Source organism: Helicoverpa armigera, chromosome 12 (assembly GCF_030705265.1).
Source record: "Helicoverpa armigera isolate CAAS_96S chromosome 12, ASM3070526v1, whole genome shotgun sequence".
Classification (NCBI taxonomy): domain Eukaryota; kingdom Metazoa; phylum Arthropoda; class Insecta; order Lepidoptera; family Noctuidae; genus Helicoverpa; species Helicoverpa armigera.
In genome coordinates this window covers 2,583,168-2,599,831 of record NC_087131.1, presented here as the reverse complement: position 1 = coordinate 2,599,831, position 16,664 = coordinate 2,583,168, and the positions used below count along the sequence as shown (strand labels likewise).

The following is a 16,664-nucleotide window of genomic DNA, read 5'->3' as shown; positions in this document are numbered from 1 at the left end:
ACAAACCACATAGATATTTCACCTCTTTACCAAAAATATACATAGATAGCCATCACAATCTTAGGCTGCTTGCATCCATTCAGTACATACCACCTCAACATACATAACATACCAATTTCAATACAAGTGCCTAAAACGCCTCAAAATTCGAGTAAATTACCACAACAGGAACTAACAGGAAATATTTACAAATACATACATATTCCTCTAAATATAAATTAATATCACAGTCCACGACTCGAGGCCAGTCCATCGTGTCTCCATCGTTATCAGTCACCACTATATACCGGTTACTAGCAGATGATCTAGAACTCAGTATCAGTACACGTGTTGACATATTAACGGGTTATCAACTGTACGTTGCACACCTATAATGACATTTTTGTGTAAATGTATGTAGTCTGCTCGGGCTGCGGGATTGTTCGGGAAGAGTTGCCGCGGCCCTAGTACATGAAGGGCTCTAGAGGGAACATGGCGAGTTTAAGTTTGCGGGAGGATCATTTGATGATTTCCCACCAGAAAAATGGTAATGGTTTTGATATTGGGGGACCAAATATTATGATGTTGATGTGTTTTGTGAGGGCCTTTAAAAGTGCTAAATTAAAAAAGGCCTGTAATTCCTGTCCATGGCAGACAATTTTAGTGTGTCAGGCATTAGTTTTTGGCAATAGCAGTAAATATAATATAAATTGATACGTTAACTGGTTAACTTACACATATGTATAAACGTCATATATGTATGTATGAACGTCAAAGTTAAACTAACTTCAGTCGAATACTTCAACACTTTCATTAGAAAATATCACTTACACTCGAGTTTATCATGAATTCTAATCAAATACAATACGTGACGATCTTTATTATTGGTTGAGACAGTTGTGAGAAATAAAATATTTTCATTTTGTCATGCTTATCAATATAACAAGACATTTCTTCATCAAATTGCTTCTCTACGATATCTAAGCATGAATAACTTTGACTTTTATGAAATTTTAAAAAAAGTACATCTTTGCAACTTTCAATGTTAGTAACCCTAAAATACCTCTTATAGAGTTCATAATATTTGCTTCAAAAACATTAAAACAATGACCCTGTCGAAATACGAGTTATTTCATTTAAAACATTAGGGTAAACTCCCTAGTTGTCGGCCGTTGTACTCTGAAGTTAATGAATGATAATTAGCTCTTTGATCGGATCGGGTTTCAAGAGTAATTGGCATTAGTCTGTAATAAAATTCACGAAAGTATAGGTTTTCTAATGAGTGCTCACGTTAAAATTTATTGGTCTTAATCCAGACCTGTGGTTGAGTATATGAGCCATTTATTTATTTGGTTTTAAAAGCTTTAAATTAATGTTAAGAATTAAACATTCGATTAAGAGATGAATGATCGAGGTATCTGTTTTCAGTATAAATACATCTTCTTACGAAAGAAAAATATAAATGCTTTTCTGTATTGACCTTGAGATTCTTCTTTAGTATTTGTTTTACCAAGAAAGTGTCAAAAAGACTTTACAATGTCTTCTAAGAAAAATTGTTACAGAAAGTAATATTTGAAAAAAAAAGAATTATGCTGAAGTGAACATTTTCCTGTAAAGGCACTAAACTTCAAATAGGTATGTCCTTTACGTAATAATTCGGGGGATATCAATTCGAGGATCTTCTGATTATTGGAACTCAACAGAAGTTGGCAGAAAAGTGAACGGCAATTAAATCATATCATAGCAGTTTGAGTGTTAGGTTTTCGCTTCTCTGTATTTTTGCCCTATACTGTCCCTACTCTTCTATCTATCCAACTAAATCGATCCCATAAATCGAATACATTTGACCTCTCGATATTCATACTCGAATACATCCATATCGATACTTTCACCGATTCTTTCACCCTTCGTTGCATCCTACTTCCCGTGACCTTCGTGGATCGTATAAAGGTTAATTACCCGTTCCCCCATGCATTAACAAAATGGCTGCTCGATGATAACACTAGTGCGCTGAAAGTTTATTCGTGTACTGTTATTGGGGGTTTTACGTTGACATCATTCTTTTTTGTCATTGAGTGAATTTTATTCACTGCTTAACGGAGTGAATGTGGCCTATTTTAGTATGTCTTCCTCGTTGTGTCTGACAATTTCTTAGTGAAAGAGGTGTTTTTAAGGTATAAAGTGTTGTGCAGTAGAAGGAATGAAAATTGCCTACAACTAAACTTTTCACGATTTATGGTTTTCACTATCACCCTCCGAGCCTTTTTCCTAACTATGTTGGGGTCGACTTCCAGTCTAACCGGATGTAGCTGGATGGGATGTTTTCACTATATGTTTCAAAAAATCTTTAGGAATCCTTTAGATGTCATTGAGTGGGAGACTTAAGTTTATCTACCTAACACTTACTAAAAAGAAGGCAGAAATCCTCATCACCGGCCATCATCGGCCTTAGGATGTCTACTTGTAAGTACAGCCCATTGATTTCCATTCCAATTTGCAGGAAAGCAAACAGAAAAATGCACATAAAAAATATGTATATGCAAAATTAACACCATCATCTTAACAAACAAGGCTTTAGGGCATAGCAAAACGTTCCTACAAGCTACGGAACCTTGTCCAAAACTTTGTTCGACTTACGGATTCACGTGTGATACAAAGTTTCAGGCCGGATATTGTCGCGGAGATTGCAGAACTCTGCTTAAAAGCCCACGAGGGATTGTCGAGGATATTTTGTTATTTTAAACGCCTCTCAAATATATTGCCGTTTTATAGTGCCAATATAAAGTTAGGGCTCAGCTTACATACATTCGATCTTCATGAAATTGTTCGTGGAATATTGCGATTTGGTTGTTTGTGTGTCGTTGTTTTTTTTTTCTTGTGTTTTATTGTGTGTATTTTTTTGGTGTATGTATCTTTTTGTTTTGTTATCTTTGGTGTCTTCATACAATAGGTGGGTACTGGTACTTAAACTCATTTCATAATAGTTATGTATCACATGGTCAATATTAATAGTATTTGTGGAATCTACACTGGTTGTAAAGGACAGAAAGAAACACATATTAAAATTAAATATTTATTTTATTAGTAATACTTAAAAACAACATATTGAATATTTGAAAGATAAAGCTATTATTTGTGTTCCTATTATAATATTAAGGTATACATTAAAACTTTTACCTCAAGGTCACAACTCATACAATATTCATGAGGAGGTGTATCTAATATTGATTTCACTAAGTTTCTTTCAAAGTTATCAATAGCTTAGTTATTTATGTTACTTATACTAAAGTTATTTTAAGTAATACAAGATTTAACATTCATACAGAAATCTTTGGTACTAGTATCTACGTTGAAATATTCAAAGGTAGAATCTTCAACTCACTATAATTTACAACGTAAGAATTTCCATTTCACAAAGCATTTCCTTGATTTACATAATTTAACATTTTACTAAGTTCTACAACACAAGGATCTTAAAACCTAATAATACAGGACGGCAAAATAAAACATGATCAAGCAACTCTTATGGCGTCGCAGAAAATGCATCTACAATCCATTTTTAAGCCGCTTAACAAAATTACTAAAGAAGAATATAGGTAGCTTACAGTGCAGAATAATATATGAGACTATTACAACAATTTGCTGGCTCACTGAGCTCTAACAGTGATATTACGGAGCGCATAGGTGCATCATATACCGAACACCGAACACGACTGTACTCGTACAAATTCAACTTCCAAGTACAGTCGCAGTCAAATTTCTTTGTCAGCCATCAGAGTTGCTTTATGAGGCATGTTTTAATTCCTCAAACAATTTGTGAGTCGACATATCCTAGCGCCCTAATTCTGCTGAAACCGCCGTCTGGCGCCATCGTTACTCTAATGTGTGTGATGATACCCGAATCACAGTCGAACCAGTGCTCATTATGGGCTGATAGCTGTAATTGAAAATGGAGGCTTTAATAAATTGGATTTTGTAAGCTCAGTCGTCGGTTTTATTTACTCGTGCTAAGGGTGATTTATTAAATCTTTCTGGGATTATTTTAGGGTTGGTAAAGTGATTTAAATTTTAATCTGTGATAAATTGTGACTAAACTCATATTTCTAAACTAGTAATAATGACGTTTTTGCTTTTGATAGATATGACTATCCAAAATTGGAGATGAGAGAAAAATATAAAGCTTAAAAACAAAAGAGAGATAAAAATTGAGTAGTCCTTAATTATAATCAAGAAAGTTTCTTACCTTACTAGGCTTCAAAATATTACACCAGTTGGCATCTGTCTCGGGGTACCAATCGGCGTGTCCTAAATACGCCCCCTCAATCTTCACGGAGTCAGGATAATTGCCTTTAAAGTGGTTGGTGTCCACACAAATTTGCTTAATGTTTCCTGGGAAGCCCAATTTGAAGACCGCCCATTCTTGCCCTTCAAGAAAATAATGCCAGTTAGCTGAGTTTGAATTAAACAAGACAAGATTCCTTGAATAGGGTCCAAAATATGGATCCCATTGTCTGACGAAACCAAAATTTGATTTACATTTCTCAGTTTGCATCTAATTAAATGTCATGACAACAATGGAAATAGTTGAAACGTTTGATAATATTCTAATTCAAATTTAGAAATTCACGCTATTTGCGTTCGATACGTGAAGTATTTGTTTGTGTTCTATGAATTTTATTAGTTCATTGAAATCGTTGATTTTCTATTTACCTGTGCTTTTCATCGTTCCATCATCATTAGCTTCAATAACGTTCGGTCTGTCTAGTCTCCTGGCTGTTTCCCAACCATCCGACATACATTTGCCTTTTGAGGGCTTTATTACATTTCTAGGATGTCCGTAATGTGCGTTTGAAAACCCTGTTAATAAAGACGGAACATAATTAGGACTACGTTGAAGTTCTGTTCTAAAATTAATGTTTCAACGGCATTGTTGTGTATCAGAATAATGTATTACTTGTGTAGCCGAAGCCTCTATAAAATTAATTTGATATCCTTGCAAGCAGGTTACTACGCTGCACATACAAGTCTTCCAATATTGTTATCCTTACCTTGGCAAGCGGCGCCATTCAGTAAAGACACTAGGTCTATAATTTGATTTCTCGGAGGCCGCTCTGGTTTCGCTTCTCCGAATACCCTCAGGCGAGCAATTCCTCCGTCAGGATAAATGTTCACGCGAATGTGAGTCCAGGCATCGTCGCTCAGGACCTAAAATAAAAATATCTTAAGTGTGGTTCCATGTTTTAATTTCCACGAATATATTCCTGGATTTTAAAATTTCACTCTAGTGTGCCATAAATTAGTGCTAGTGGCGAGGATGTCGCGAATTTGTTTCAAACTTTCTATTTGAAATTATGGGTCTATTTCGGGTGTTGAAGTTTTATTTTTGTGATGCTAACTCGTTCATATGTTTGTACTCAATATTAACTTTATTGCGAAGTTAATATTATCTATCAAAGATGAGACGTACGTTAAAAAGTTCTTTCTTATTTATTTTTATCTTTATTCTTCTTTCAGAATGCTACAATAGTGTGACGATAGATGAGATTTATTTTTAAAGTTTTTCCACTTTGAACCATCTATCTTATTTCAGAAACCCAATCGAGACGGAGTGAGATTTAAGAAAACTTGCAATTTTAAAATATTGCAATATTTATAGGGGATTCGTATGAATTGTTATTTGGTTTAAAAGACTCAATCATATTTGCCGTGTATTGTATGATAGCATCTAGATAAAATTGCGTCCAATTTCCAAAAATAAACAAAGTAATAAAATGTACACTATATTTGATAGAAAAATAATTCTTGGCTTCCATCTAATATGAAAACAGAAGATAAACCAAATAACTCGAGATAGACATTTTGCATTGTTTTTCGACTTTGATGGTATTTCATAAGTACATATTTATAAATTCAACCTTTCTTTTTTGAACCTTAAAATGTAGAATTAGGTATCTTCAATATTACCTTCTGGAAATTGAGCCTGGTCTCCACATAGCCTGGCCTCAGAGCTGTTACGGGCACTAACTCATCCCATTTGTCAGACTTAAGTCTTTCGATATGTTTCAAGTCGAATTTGTTGCAAGCCGTGCCCATTTTCGATACTCTTGTTGGAATGGATTCCTCTTCTGAAACAACAAAAATATTATTGTTATTGCCCTTCGTTTGATTGGCTGGTTCTAAATTTATCTTGAGGAATTGACCTAGTTTTTATTATATTTCGTCTTTTGTAACAAGGTGGTAATTTATAGCTGTTTTATCCCCAAAAACGACTTAACTAACTAAAAAAATAGTAGAAAATACGTATACTGTTGAGATGAATAAATATTTTTAATATAAAAAGGTTGGCTATGGCATGAACAGAATAATAAAAACAATTCCTTCAATAACACTATTATTTTTAGTAGACTTTAGACCACGTTCCATATAGAATATAACCTAGGTAATAAAAACGTAAACTCCTTGGCAAGGCTACTCATATAGTCCTCCGGGCATCATAAGATACGCCTAGCCATTATTATAGTACGGTAATGTCCAGCCCACTGCAAAAACTTTATGTCCCCAAAGATAGTGGCAAGAGACTGTTTTGAATTAAAACTAAAACAAAAAACCTGAACAGAATTTAAATATTTTAGTTTTTTTTTTATAAGATTGCAACGTCCTAAAATATTCATTTTGATTTTAGTAGGTACTGTAAACTATAGACTTTCTTATGTATCTAAGTTGCATTATGAGATTGTGTCCTTAGATAAATAAAGCTGAAGATATATATTTTTTTAAATGACAAGAAAGAACATTATTGTAAAACTAACGATCCCCAAAACAAACCATTTCAAAACCCACACACTAGAAACAAAAATCCGACATCCTTTCTATGATTGATTAGGACGAAAGATAAAGAATCTTCTAACTGTCTGGCAAAAATAACGAGTGTCTGGTAAATAGCCCTGGCAAATTGCCAGGCCACGCCTCATTGGGCTAGAACTAAGTGCTTTGTGAGTTCTAAGTTCTAGAATTCTAGTGGCAAAGCTTGGGAACTTTTTATAAAACGAACATTTGTTGATAGTCATCTGTTTTAAGGTGTCATGTTATGGTGTTTTTTGTTGTTGTAAATATGTAATAGTGAGGTGGAGGTTTTGTGTTCCAATGCACGAAACTTAATGACCTCTGTAATAATTGTCTTCAGAATATTCACTGTAATTTTTTTACCGAAAATATTGTAGATATATCCATACTAATATTATAAATCGGAAAGTGAGTTTGTTTGTTTGTTTGTTTGTTCCGCTTTCACGCCGTAACTACTGAACCGATTGCTTTGAAATTTTGCAGACGTAAAGTTAGAAGTCCGGATTAAATAATAGGGTACTTTTTATCCCGAAAAAAATAGATATTCCCGAGGGAAAACAAAAATATTTTTTGCTTGATGGATGGATTGTAGATGGCGCTGTGTGTCGTTTAAAACAAGGTATATTGCAAACGAATATAAACATGTAAATTTAGAAGCTAAATGATACGATAATGAATCCCCGAAAATGAGGAATTCCCGAGGGATGGTGTACAATTTGTTTAATCTTCTAAACTGTTTTTTTTTTACATCTACTTATATATTGCAAACGAATATGAACATATAAATTTCCAGTGCCCAAAATCTGCATGTTTTTGCTCCACAAGGGAAAACGTATAATATAATGTACCATTCAGTTTTGGTTTAACAACTAATCGTATCCAGCGTTACATCGCGCTTCTTAGATTTTTCCGTGGGAATGAGAAGTTTTCTTATAGTTGTGATTTATACCGCAATATAACCGAATTCCACGCGGGCGAAGCCGCGGGCGGAAAGCTAGTATTATATACTGGGTACTTAACTTAAAACCATTAGGTATATTTAGTTAAGATTTCATTATTTACATTAAGTTTTCCTTTTCCATAGAATTTATCACAAATTAATAAAAGGAAAATCGTGCTTGACATCTTCATAAGAAAATGTTTTTCCGGGTCAAGACTTTTTCAGGAAGGAAAACTTATTATTATTTGCTTACTTACTTCATAAATGAAATGAAATGAAATCGTTTATTTTGCAAGTTGGACATTACATCACTTTTACACGTCATTTTAAGAACGCTGAGGTCGGCATTTCCTCACTGACTGATCCCTATATTTAATTTAAATTATCATAAATGACTTTTCTGTTGGAATTCACTACCACTTTTACTCAACTGCTTCGGAATAAGGGTTCTATTTTTGTTTGAATAACAAGTAGCTTTATGATATTATGACTAGTTGTTCCAAACTGCTTACTGCTCGCTTTGCATATCCTACTCTTATTTGCTTTTCACATAAGCTATAAAAAAATTGTATGAATTTTTTGATGTAAAAATAAAACCTCTTCATAGTTAAAAATAAAACACTAACCTTCAGGGGTCAAGCACGCCGCTTGTATCGAATACTTCGGCGCATAGTTCCCCGTAAAGAATGCCGTGTCAACCAATAAACCTGAAACAAAACATACACAATGTTCACAAACCCTGCTTTTTACGCTCCATTGATAATTAAGAATAGATAGATAATAAACTCAAACTCAAAATCGTTTATTCAAATTAGGCTGATAAATCAGCACTTTTCGAACGTCAAAAACAAAAGACAGTCCCCAAAACGCCCGCCCTTCACCACTTCCTAAGTGTTTTTGCTGGGAAGAAGAAGTGGCGCAACAAACTCCCCAGCAACACATGTCTGTCTGTAAGGTTTGAAGAACCAGAATGTATACAATACAAGTCAAATAAAAATATCATTATCACATGATAACCATTATATGAAATTAGGAAAGAAAAAAAAAATACAAACTTAACACAAGTAGGCTAGCACACAGATTTACACCCATAAAGACTAAGTAGGTACTCAAGCATTACTTATAGTCTATTAAGTGTATCTAAAGCCTCCTGTTAATAAAATAGAAATGTATTTTTAATATAAGCATAAAATCGGCGTGCCCACCCACATGCGCAGATGATTATGTTGTAGCAACACAAACAAGGTGTACCTGCCAGGACTACAGTATTATTATTTTCTCCAAAAAAAAAAGCTAATAGAAAATCATACTATTATGAATAATGTCAATAGCCACCAACACGACCTGGTACCGCCAGCAGCACCCGTTCACGAGTATAACGCGAGGATCAGCCATCGCCCCCTTCGCACATTTTGAGGGACAACCTGACCCCAACGCTACCGCTGGCCATACCGTCTAAGGGAGCATGACGTGCTTGCAGCTATTCAAGAAAAGTAGAATATGTAAGAAGTACTGCAGTACTACAAGCCATAAAGAAACAATGCTAAGCAAAATTAAAAATCAGAATTAATGTCAGAAGTAATGTCAAACAATGTAAAAAAATTATAATAAGTTAATAATTTAGTTATAGTGATAACAAGAATGAGCTGCCTTGCGTTCAACTTAGCGACCAACTATTCCTATCATTTAAATAATCATTAATGCTATAATAAGCCTTCTTTGAAAGAATTGACTTTACTTGTAATTTAAATGCATTAAACGGTAATTGTAGTAAAGTTAGAGGTAGTTTATTGTAAAAGCGGATACCGAGCCCCAAAAATGATCCATGAACCTTATGAAGTCTGTGAGTGGGTACACACAGTTTATGCTTGTTTCTAGTGTTAATACTGTGAACATCGCTTTTTTTGGTGTACAAATGAATATTTTGCCTAATGTAGAGTATATTGGCAAAGATAAATTGTGATGCCACAGTAAGAATGCCTATTTCTTTAAAAAGCTCTCTTAGCGAATGTCTACTACCTAACCGGTATATCGCACGAACAGCTCGTTTTTGTAATACAAATATGTTTTGAATATCAGCAGCTTTGCCCCACAGAAGAATACCGTAGGACATAACGCTGTGAAAGTAGCTAAAATAGACTACTCGAGCTGTGTCTACGTCAGTGAATTGTCTTACTTTTCTGACGGCGTACGCAGCTGAGCTAAGCCTTCCCGCGAGGCTAGCTATATGCGAGCCCCACTGAAGTCTGCTATCGACTGATATACCAAGAAATACTGTGGATTTGACAGTTTCTAGAACCTCGTTACTTAATATAATACTCGGGCCTAGGTTTTTCACGTTCGGTAGAGTAAATTTAAGGCATTTTGTTTTCTTCGCATTTAAGACCAAGTTATTAGTACTAAACCAGTGTGTAACCAACGAAAGTGCACTGTTTACGTCGTCAAATTGATCCCTATTTCTGTCAACTTTAAAAATAAGTGAAGTGTCATCTGCAAACAGTACAACGTCACAGATATTCTTCAGATGGTATGGTAGATCATTAATATATACCAGGAATAAGAACGGACCTAATATTGAGCCCTGTGGCACACCTAATTGGACTGATAAACCTGATGATTTGACGCCATTGACATCTACGCATTGCACTCTGTTATTTAAATAGGATTCTATTACGCTAAGAGCTTCATTTTGGACTCCGTAATAACGTAATTTACGTAGAAGCGTATCGTGGTGCACACAATCGAATGCTTTGGAGAGATCACAGAATACTCCAATGGCATTCTGAGAGTTTTCCCATGCATTAAAAATGTGTTTTAAAAGAGCTACACCAGCATCTGTTGTCGAACGACCTTTTGTGAAGCCATATTGTTCACTATGAAGGAGGCTTTTAACATTGAAATATCTTTGTAACTGCTTGAGTAGGTACTAATTTTTCGAATATTTTACTAAAAGCGGGTAAGATGGATATGGGTCTAAAATTATTTACATCCTTCTTATCGCCTGATTTAAATAAAGGAATGACTTTACTTAGTTTCATTAGGTCGGGAAAAACTCCGGTTTCAATACATTTATTAAATGTGATAGCAAGATAGGGGGCAACAATGTCGATAATATTCTTTAATAGTTTAATGGAAATGCCCCAATAGTCACCACTGTTTTTTAAGTTCAGCGAATTAAAAACGTTAATAACATCAATTGGCGTTATTTGCTCAAAACTAAAAATAGCGTCACACTTTGGGACACTATTATGCAAGAGATTCTCAGCGTCCGTAGCAGAAGAACTCAAGGAGCGAGTCGTAGTTAAAGGTATGCTAGCAAAGAACTCATTAAATGCCATGGCTACGTCAGCCGCATTACTAATACGTTTATTATCAGCGACTATTTCTAATTTATTCTCAATATTTGTCGATTTTCCAGTTTCCTGATTAATAATTTTCCAAGTAGTCTTTACTTTATTAGAAGAATTTTTTATTGTATTACTTAAATATTTTGCTTTAGCAACATTACAAATTTGTTTAAATAATTTTGAATATTTTCTAACATAATCTAAGAACGGAGTATCAAACCTGTACATTTTCATACCGTATAACTCGTAAAGCCTCGCTCGACTTTTGTAAATACCTTCAGTAGCCCATTTATTAAAGTTGGCAGAGGTAGCATTGACAGTCATGGTTTTAGTCTTAAACGTGGAATTGAATTCCTTTTCATATTATACAATAATATTTATGATTGAATTATTTACTTTTATAGGTCAATTTTTGTTACATAATATTCTTTTTATTGAATTAAATATTAATAAATAATTAAATTGTTAAGTACATAGCAACACTTAGAGCGCGCGCGCACTACAAACTTTTAGTCGGCCGATAGTTTGTTTGAGCTCATAATTCAGTATGAAGATGAATGGAAGTACACACACGTAACAACGATCAGGTATTTTTCCGGTATTAAGCCGACTAAAAACCAATCGAATTCAACGTTAAGGACCAAATTTTCGACGCCCTTTATTACTTTCTAGAGTTTATTTTTATACCTATATTGGATATTTTAGCCTATTATGAAAAATCAATATTTTATATTACAAGGGGAAAAATTTGAATAAAAGATTAAAATAAAGGGTTTTTCCAACCACCAGGGCAACAGTCGGCCGACTGTTTCGTCTGTGGTATGTGCGTAGGCTATTATAACCCTGCTCATTACGGTTCATTGATAAACAAGAATAGATTCTGTCTCTGTCTTATAATCTCGTGTAGACGAGGTTGTAGACTATATAGATAACATTGTAAACGAATTATTTACTTTTATAGGTCAATTTTTGTTACATAATATTCTTTTTATCAATTAAACAATAAAGTTAAATAAAATAATGTAGAGGTAAACTCGTAGACGTTCAATTAGATACATATTTGAATTCAGTCAGATCGGGCTATGAGCTTCAAGAAATAGGGAGCACACTTGTCTGATAAATGTCTCCACAAATGCTTGTGCAATATAATATGCCGTGCACAGCTGGCTATTTAATCTTTTTGCATGAGAACAGCCGTCATTATTATTGTTTGCTTTTGCAACTGACCCAAAAAATCTGCAACTAACTGTAAAACAACGCCTGCAAAAGGCCCTTAAGCTGAACATAAACCTGTATCTAAGAACTGTACAACCTTAACATGCAAATAAATATATAGAGAACTCAAAATATTTATTTGTATGTTTGAGTTAAAAGAAAAAAAAATACACACCTCGAATAACACACTTAGTAGCCAGCTTCAAAATACACCAATCGTGTCCCGCAATCCTCTTTCTTCTCGTCTCCCATCCATCCATCCACTTCCCATACTCCGTATACTTGTCTTCTATGAAGATGGGCTCCGTATCAGCTATCATGTTCTCACAAGTCGCGAAGAAGTCATCAGTGGCGAAGACCACTTCTCCACCAGCCTGAGAAGTAAAGTTGGAGTCAGAAACTGGTAAATACTGGGTACCTATGGCGATGATGGGGTACAATAGGCTAGTTTCCTAAAAAATAATAATTAGTCCGTCTTGTAGATTGTCCAAAATTAAGCGATACGTATTTTTTCTTTTTTAAATTGGATCAGAACTTGTTAAGATATAGCGTGTTAAACTTGAGTGTGACGTCACAAGTTGCTACAATTTTCAGGACACTGTGACGTAAAAGGCCCCCACTCCTAATTTTTGAAGTGTATTATCTTTGTCATTTTATGTTTAATTAAAAAAAGAAAAAATACGTATCCAATATTTTTTGATTATCTAAAAAGCGGACTAAATATTATTTCATTATTTCGACCATGGAAACTACCCTATTTTGTTGAGATTTCGATGCACACTATTAGGAAGAGATTTTTTCAAATAATATTTTTTTTAGAAATTCAAAGGGCTTTTATGTGTCGTGCTTGTATAACGTAATTTTTAATTCTGACACCTTAGATTTCGTGAGAATGTTTAGACAGAGCATATAATAATGTGATTTGTACAACTATTTTGATTCAAATTTTAGCTGATCTAATCTCTCTTAATCTCTCTAATCTTTATATTTGATGATGTGCGACATTTTTTAAAAAGTTCTGGCGCACTATCTTTCACCTTTTAATCGCAAAGAGAAAGGTCGAATTATAAGCTGCAGCGCAAAGATAAGTTAATTAGTGAGTCATTAGAAATAAGAGTCTTTGGCATTATGATTTGTCTTTTAAGTACAGTTCAGTAAGAAGAACTTATAAAAGTAACTCCTGCATAAAAATAGTTTTTTTGCCGAACCAGTCATACATTCATAAACATTTACATTATTTATTTTTTTGGAACTTAAACAACTCAATTTTGATTCAATATTTTTTTGACCTCCTCTAATTTCGATCGGGACTGTTTACCTGTCTTTTTCGAATTTAGTATATTTATTATAGTAACATAAATACAATTAACGCAGATTAAACTTACCCCTAAACTAGCTAACTCGCTAAGTTCAGCAAACGCCGGAACAATAGTCTCGATCATCTTCACGTTATCACAAACGAGCTACTTAACTCAAGCTCAAACACAAACTGATAACAAATGGTCTTGCACTCTGATATATATACTCTTTTGTATATAAATAAACAGTACATACCTATTTGTATGTTTATTTATAACTATACGTCTGTAATTGTGTCTATAGTTTTTGTTGGCGCGTAAATTGAAGCGCTAAAAAAGTATTTGGATTTAGAATTGTGTGTTCTATATTTGAATCTAATAGTGCCGCCATTTTGAACTTATAACTGTCAGTATGGAAAGTTTCATAACTTTTCCAAAATAGTAAAGTTTAGCTTTTCTAAAAGAAGAAACTTTTACTAAAAGAATTTAATTTCTAGATAATATGAGAAGGATAGCTTTATTACAGTGTAGATTGCAGGAACAGACCTTATTCAGTTCGATAACGGTAAAGTTCCACATTATAATCGTAGGAAAATTCTATAATTGTTTGCTTACTGTTTGTCCAGCAAGACACTTATGCAGTCATTGTACCCACGAGTCACAGATCGTAACATTATTTAATGTACCTATGCAGCTTGTAAGAAATAGAATGAGTCTGTAAAGCTCATATTCTAATATCCTCAATTATTGGTAGGTACACCTATTATTTAAATATAACGTAGGTAAAACAAATAATTTCAATAAACTCTTTATACAATAAATTCTTCAATATTCGATATTTTTGCAGGAGAAAACCAGTAACATAATAAATTATTGAGCTGGTAAACTACTGTAAAAATTTCCTTTATTTCATTCTACAGTTAAATAACAAGAAAAAAGTTTAATTCAATAAAACCAGATAAAGGCTTTTGTTGTTAACCACAGCGAGACAAAAAACTCTTCTTTAACAAAAGAACGAACGGTGCATTAAAAAGTGGAAACAAAAAACATAATAATATTGTCTAAACATAGAAACTGTGGTTACTGAAGTCACCATTCTACTGTAACGTAAACGAATTATTTTTAGCACTGATTTCTGGATACTTTCAATCAATTTCCACTGAACACTTTGGGGTTAACTGTATAAACCATTCACTGAAACCTTGAGATAATATCATTTTCTTTTAAAATTGTCTCCATTTCGTTTTGATCTAATAAAAGCTGTGAATGTTAAGGTACCTTAATCAACTCCATAATTGGGATGCAAGTAGATCTAGACACACGGCAGTGTGTCCGCCAAGTTCGAGCAAAAAAAGCGACACACCGGCCGTGGGTTATATTACACGAACCATTTCGGGCCAAATTCGACCCCCCTATAACTCAAAATCTATTTTATTTACGCATACCAAATTTTTAGTATCTGTTGAGACCCCTTCACTTATCTAAAATACAAAATTTCATTAATATACCTATTGTAGGTCTTGAGATATTGACATCAGAAAATCGCTATTTTTACTATACACTCACTGACTGACTGACTGACTGACTCACTCATCAAAAACCTAGACCACTTCCAATGGTCGTATTGACTTGAAATTTGGCATGGAGGTAGGTCTTTATGTCAAGGTAAAGGGAAAAATCTGAAAATGGCCAAGTGTGAGTCGGTTTCAAAATAATGAAGGTGTTTTATACCCGGTGTAAATTTATACCCCTAAGGAACTAAAACGAAATAAATTTATCTATATTTATATAATATATCTTCGAATGGTCGTACCGATCTGAAATTCGTTACAAAGGTTTGTATTAAGTCAAAGTAAAGTAAAAATCTGATCTGAAAACGACCAAGTGTGCGTCAGTTTCGAAAATAACGAATGTGTAACTTTGATCCACGAACATAATATATGATAACATGTCATGTCAGTCAGTTGGTAAATCTAGTCCATTTAGTTAATCTAGTTCATTTCTTTGTAAGAAGCATAAATCTGAAAGATAGTATAAATGAGACATTTCCTTAACTAACTTAATCATAAGAAAAAAATAAAATAATCAACCTTACAAAAATAAATGAAATCCCACCCAAAACAATAATGTGAAAGACTGCCAAGTTCGATAATATGGGAATGCTTCGCCTATAAAAGAAGTGAGATCTGAATAAGTACCAAGTTCCATAGTTACATATACCTCAGTTCAAAATAGTTACTTTTCAATGATGTTACTTGGCAAGTTTTAATAGAAAATTAAATACTTGATTCATTGCGTTTAGTAGGTTTGTGAAAACTTGCCAAGTAGCATCATTAAAAAGTAACTATTTTGAACTGAGGTATATGTAACTATGGAACTTGGTACTTATTCAGATCTCACTTCTTTTATAGGCGAAGCATTCCCATATTATCGAACTTGGCAGTCTTTCACATTATTGTTTTGGGTGGGTTTAATTACTACAAATCTTCTTTCTAAATTATTATAAAACGGGTATGATTTAAGCTGTCACCAATTTAATTCATTTTGTGTTTCTTAAATAATAGGGTTTGCCCTCAAAATAGTAGATTTGTCACCAAAATGTAGTCACCAAACAATGTAAAATCAATTCCACAATAATTACCGAAAATCATGAAGATATGGGGTCAAGTACCAAATAAATGGTTTTGTATGTATTATAATAGGTTTGTCCTAATAGTATTTAAGCAAACTAATTTAAAGAGATCACCAATAAATCATATATTATATCACTAGAAAATTTCATGAAGGTCTAAAAATGTAGGGTGGTCGTCATCATCCTTTCAACCAAAAGAGTCTACTACTTAACTGGCCATGTGCCTCCCCCAAGGGTCTTAATTTCCACAGGTAGTACAAATATATTTAAATTAAATTTCTAACTGAATAGTAAATAAAAAACTTAATTAACGTCAAAATAATAACAACAATGAACGTAATCGTCGCGAATGAAGTAAACTTGCATCTCGCTGCCCGCGCCGCGCATCGTATGATCGTACCTACAACCCA

General features: G+C 33.7%; 1 protein-coding gene across 1 annotated transcript; it reads right to left on the bottom strand.

Moving 5' to 3' along the window:
• Positions 1-3,038: 3,038 nt before the first annotated feature.
• LOC110379196 (allantoicase) lies at positions 3,039-13,842 on the bottom strand. The gene is made up of 8 exons (XM_049838893.2): positions 13,710-13,842; positions 12,500-12,698; positions 8,389-8,469; positions 5,944-6,104; positions 5,028-5,184; positions 4,690-4,836; positions 4,223-4,404; positions 3,039-3,916 (listed from the first exon to the last, which is right to left on the bottom strand). Exons 1-8 carry the CDS (start codon positions 13,764-13,766, stop codon positions 3,785-3,787), a joined length of 1,116 nt encoding a protein of 371 aa, XP_049694850.1. The 5' UTR covers positions 13,767-13,842; the 3' UTR covers positions 3,039-3,784.
• Between the last annotated feature and the right edge of the window lie 2,822 nt (positions 13,843-16,664).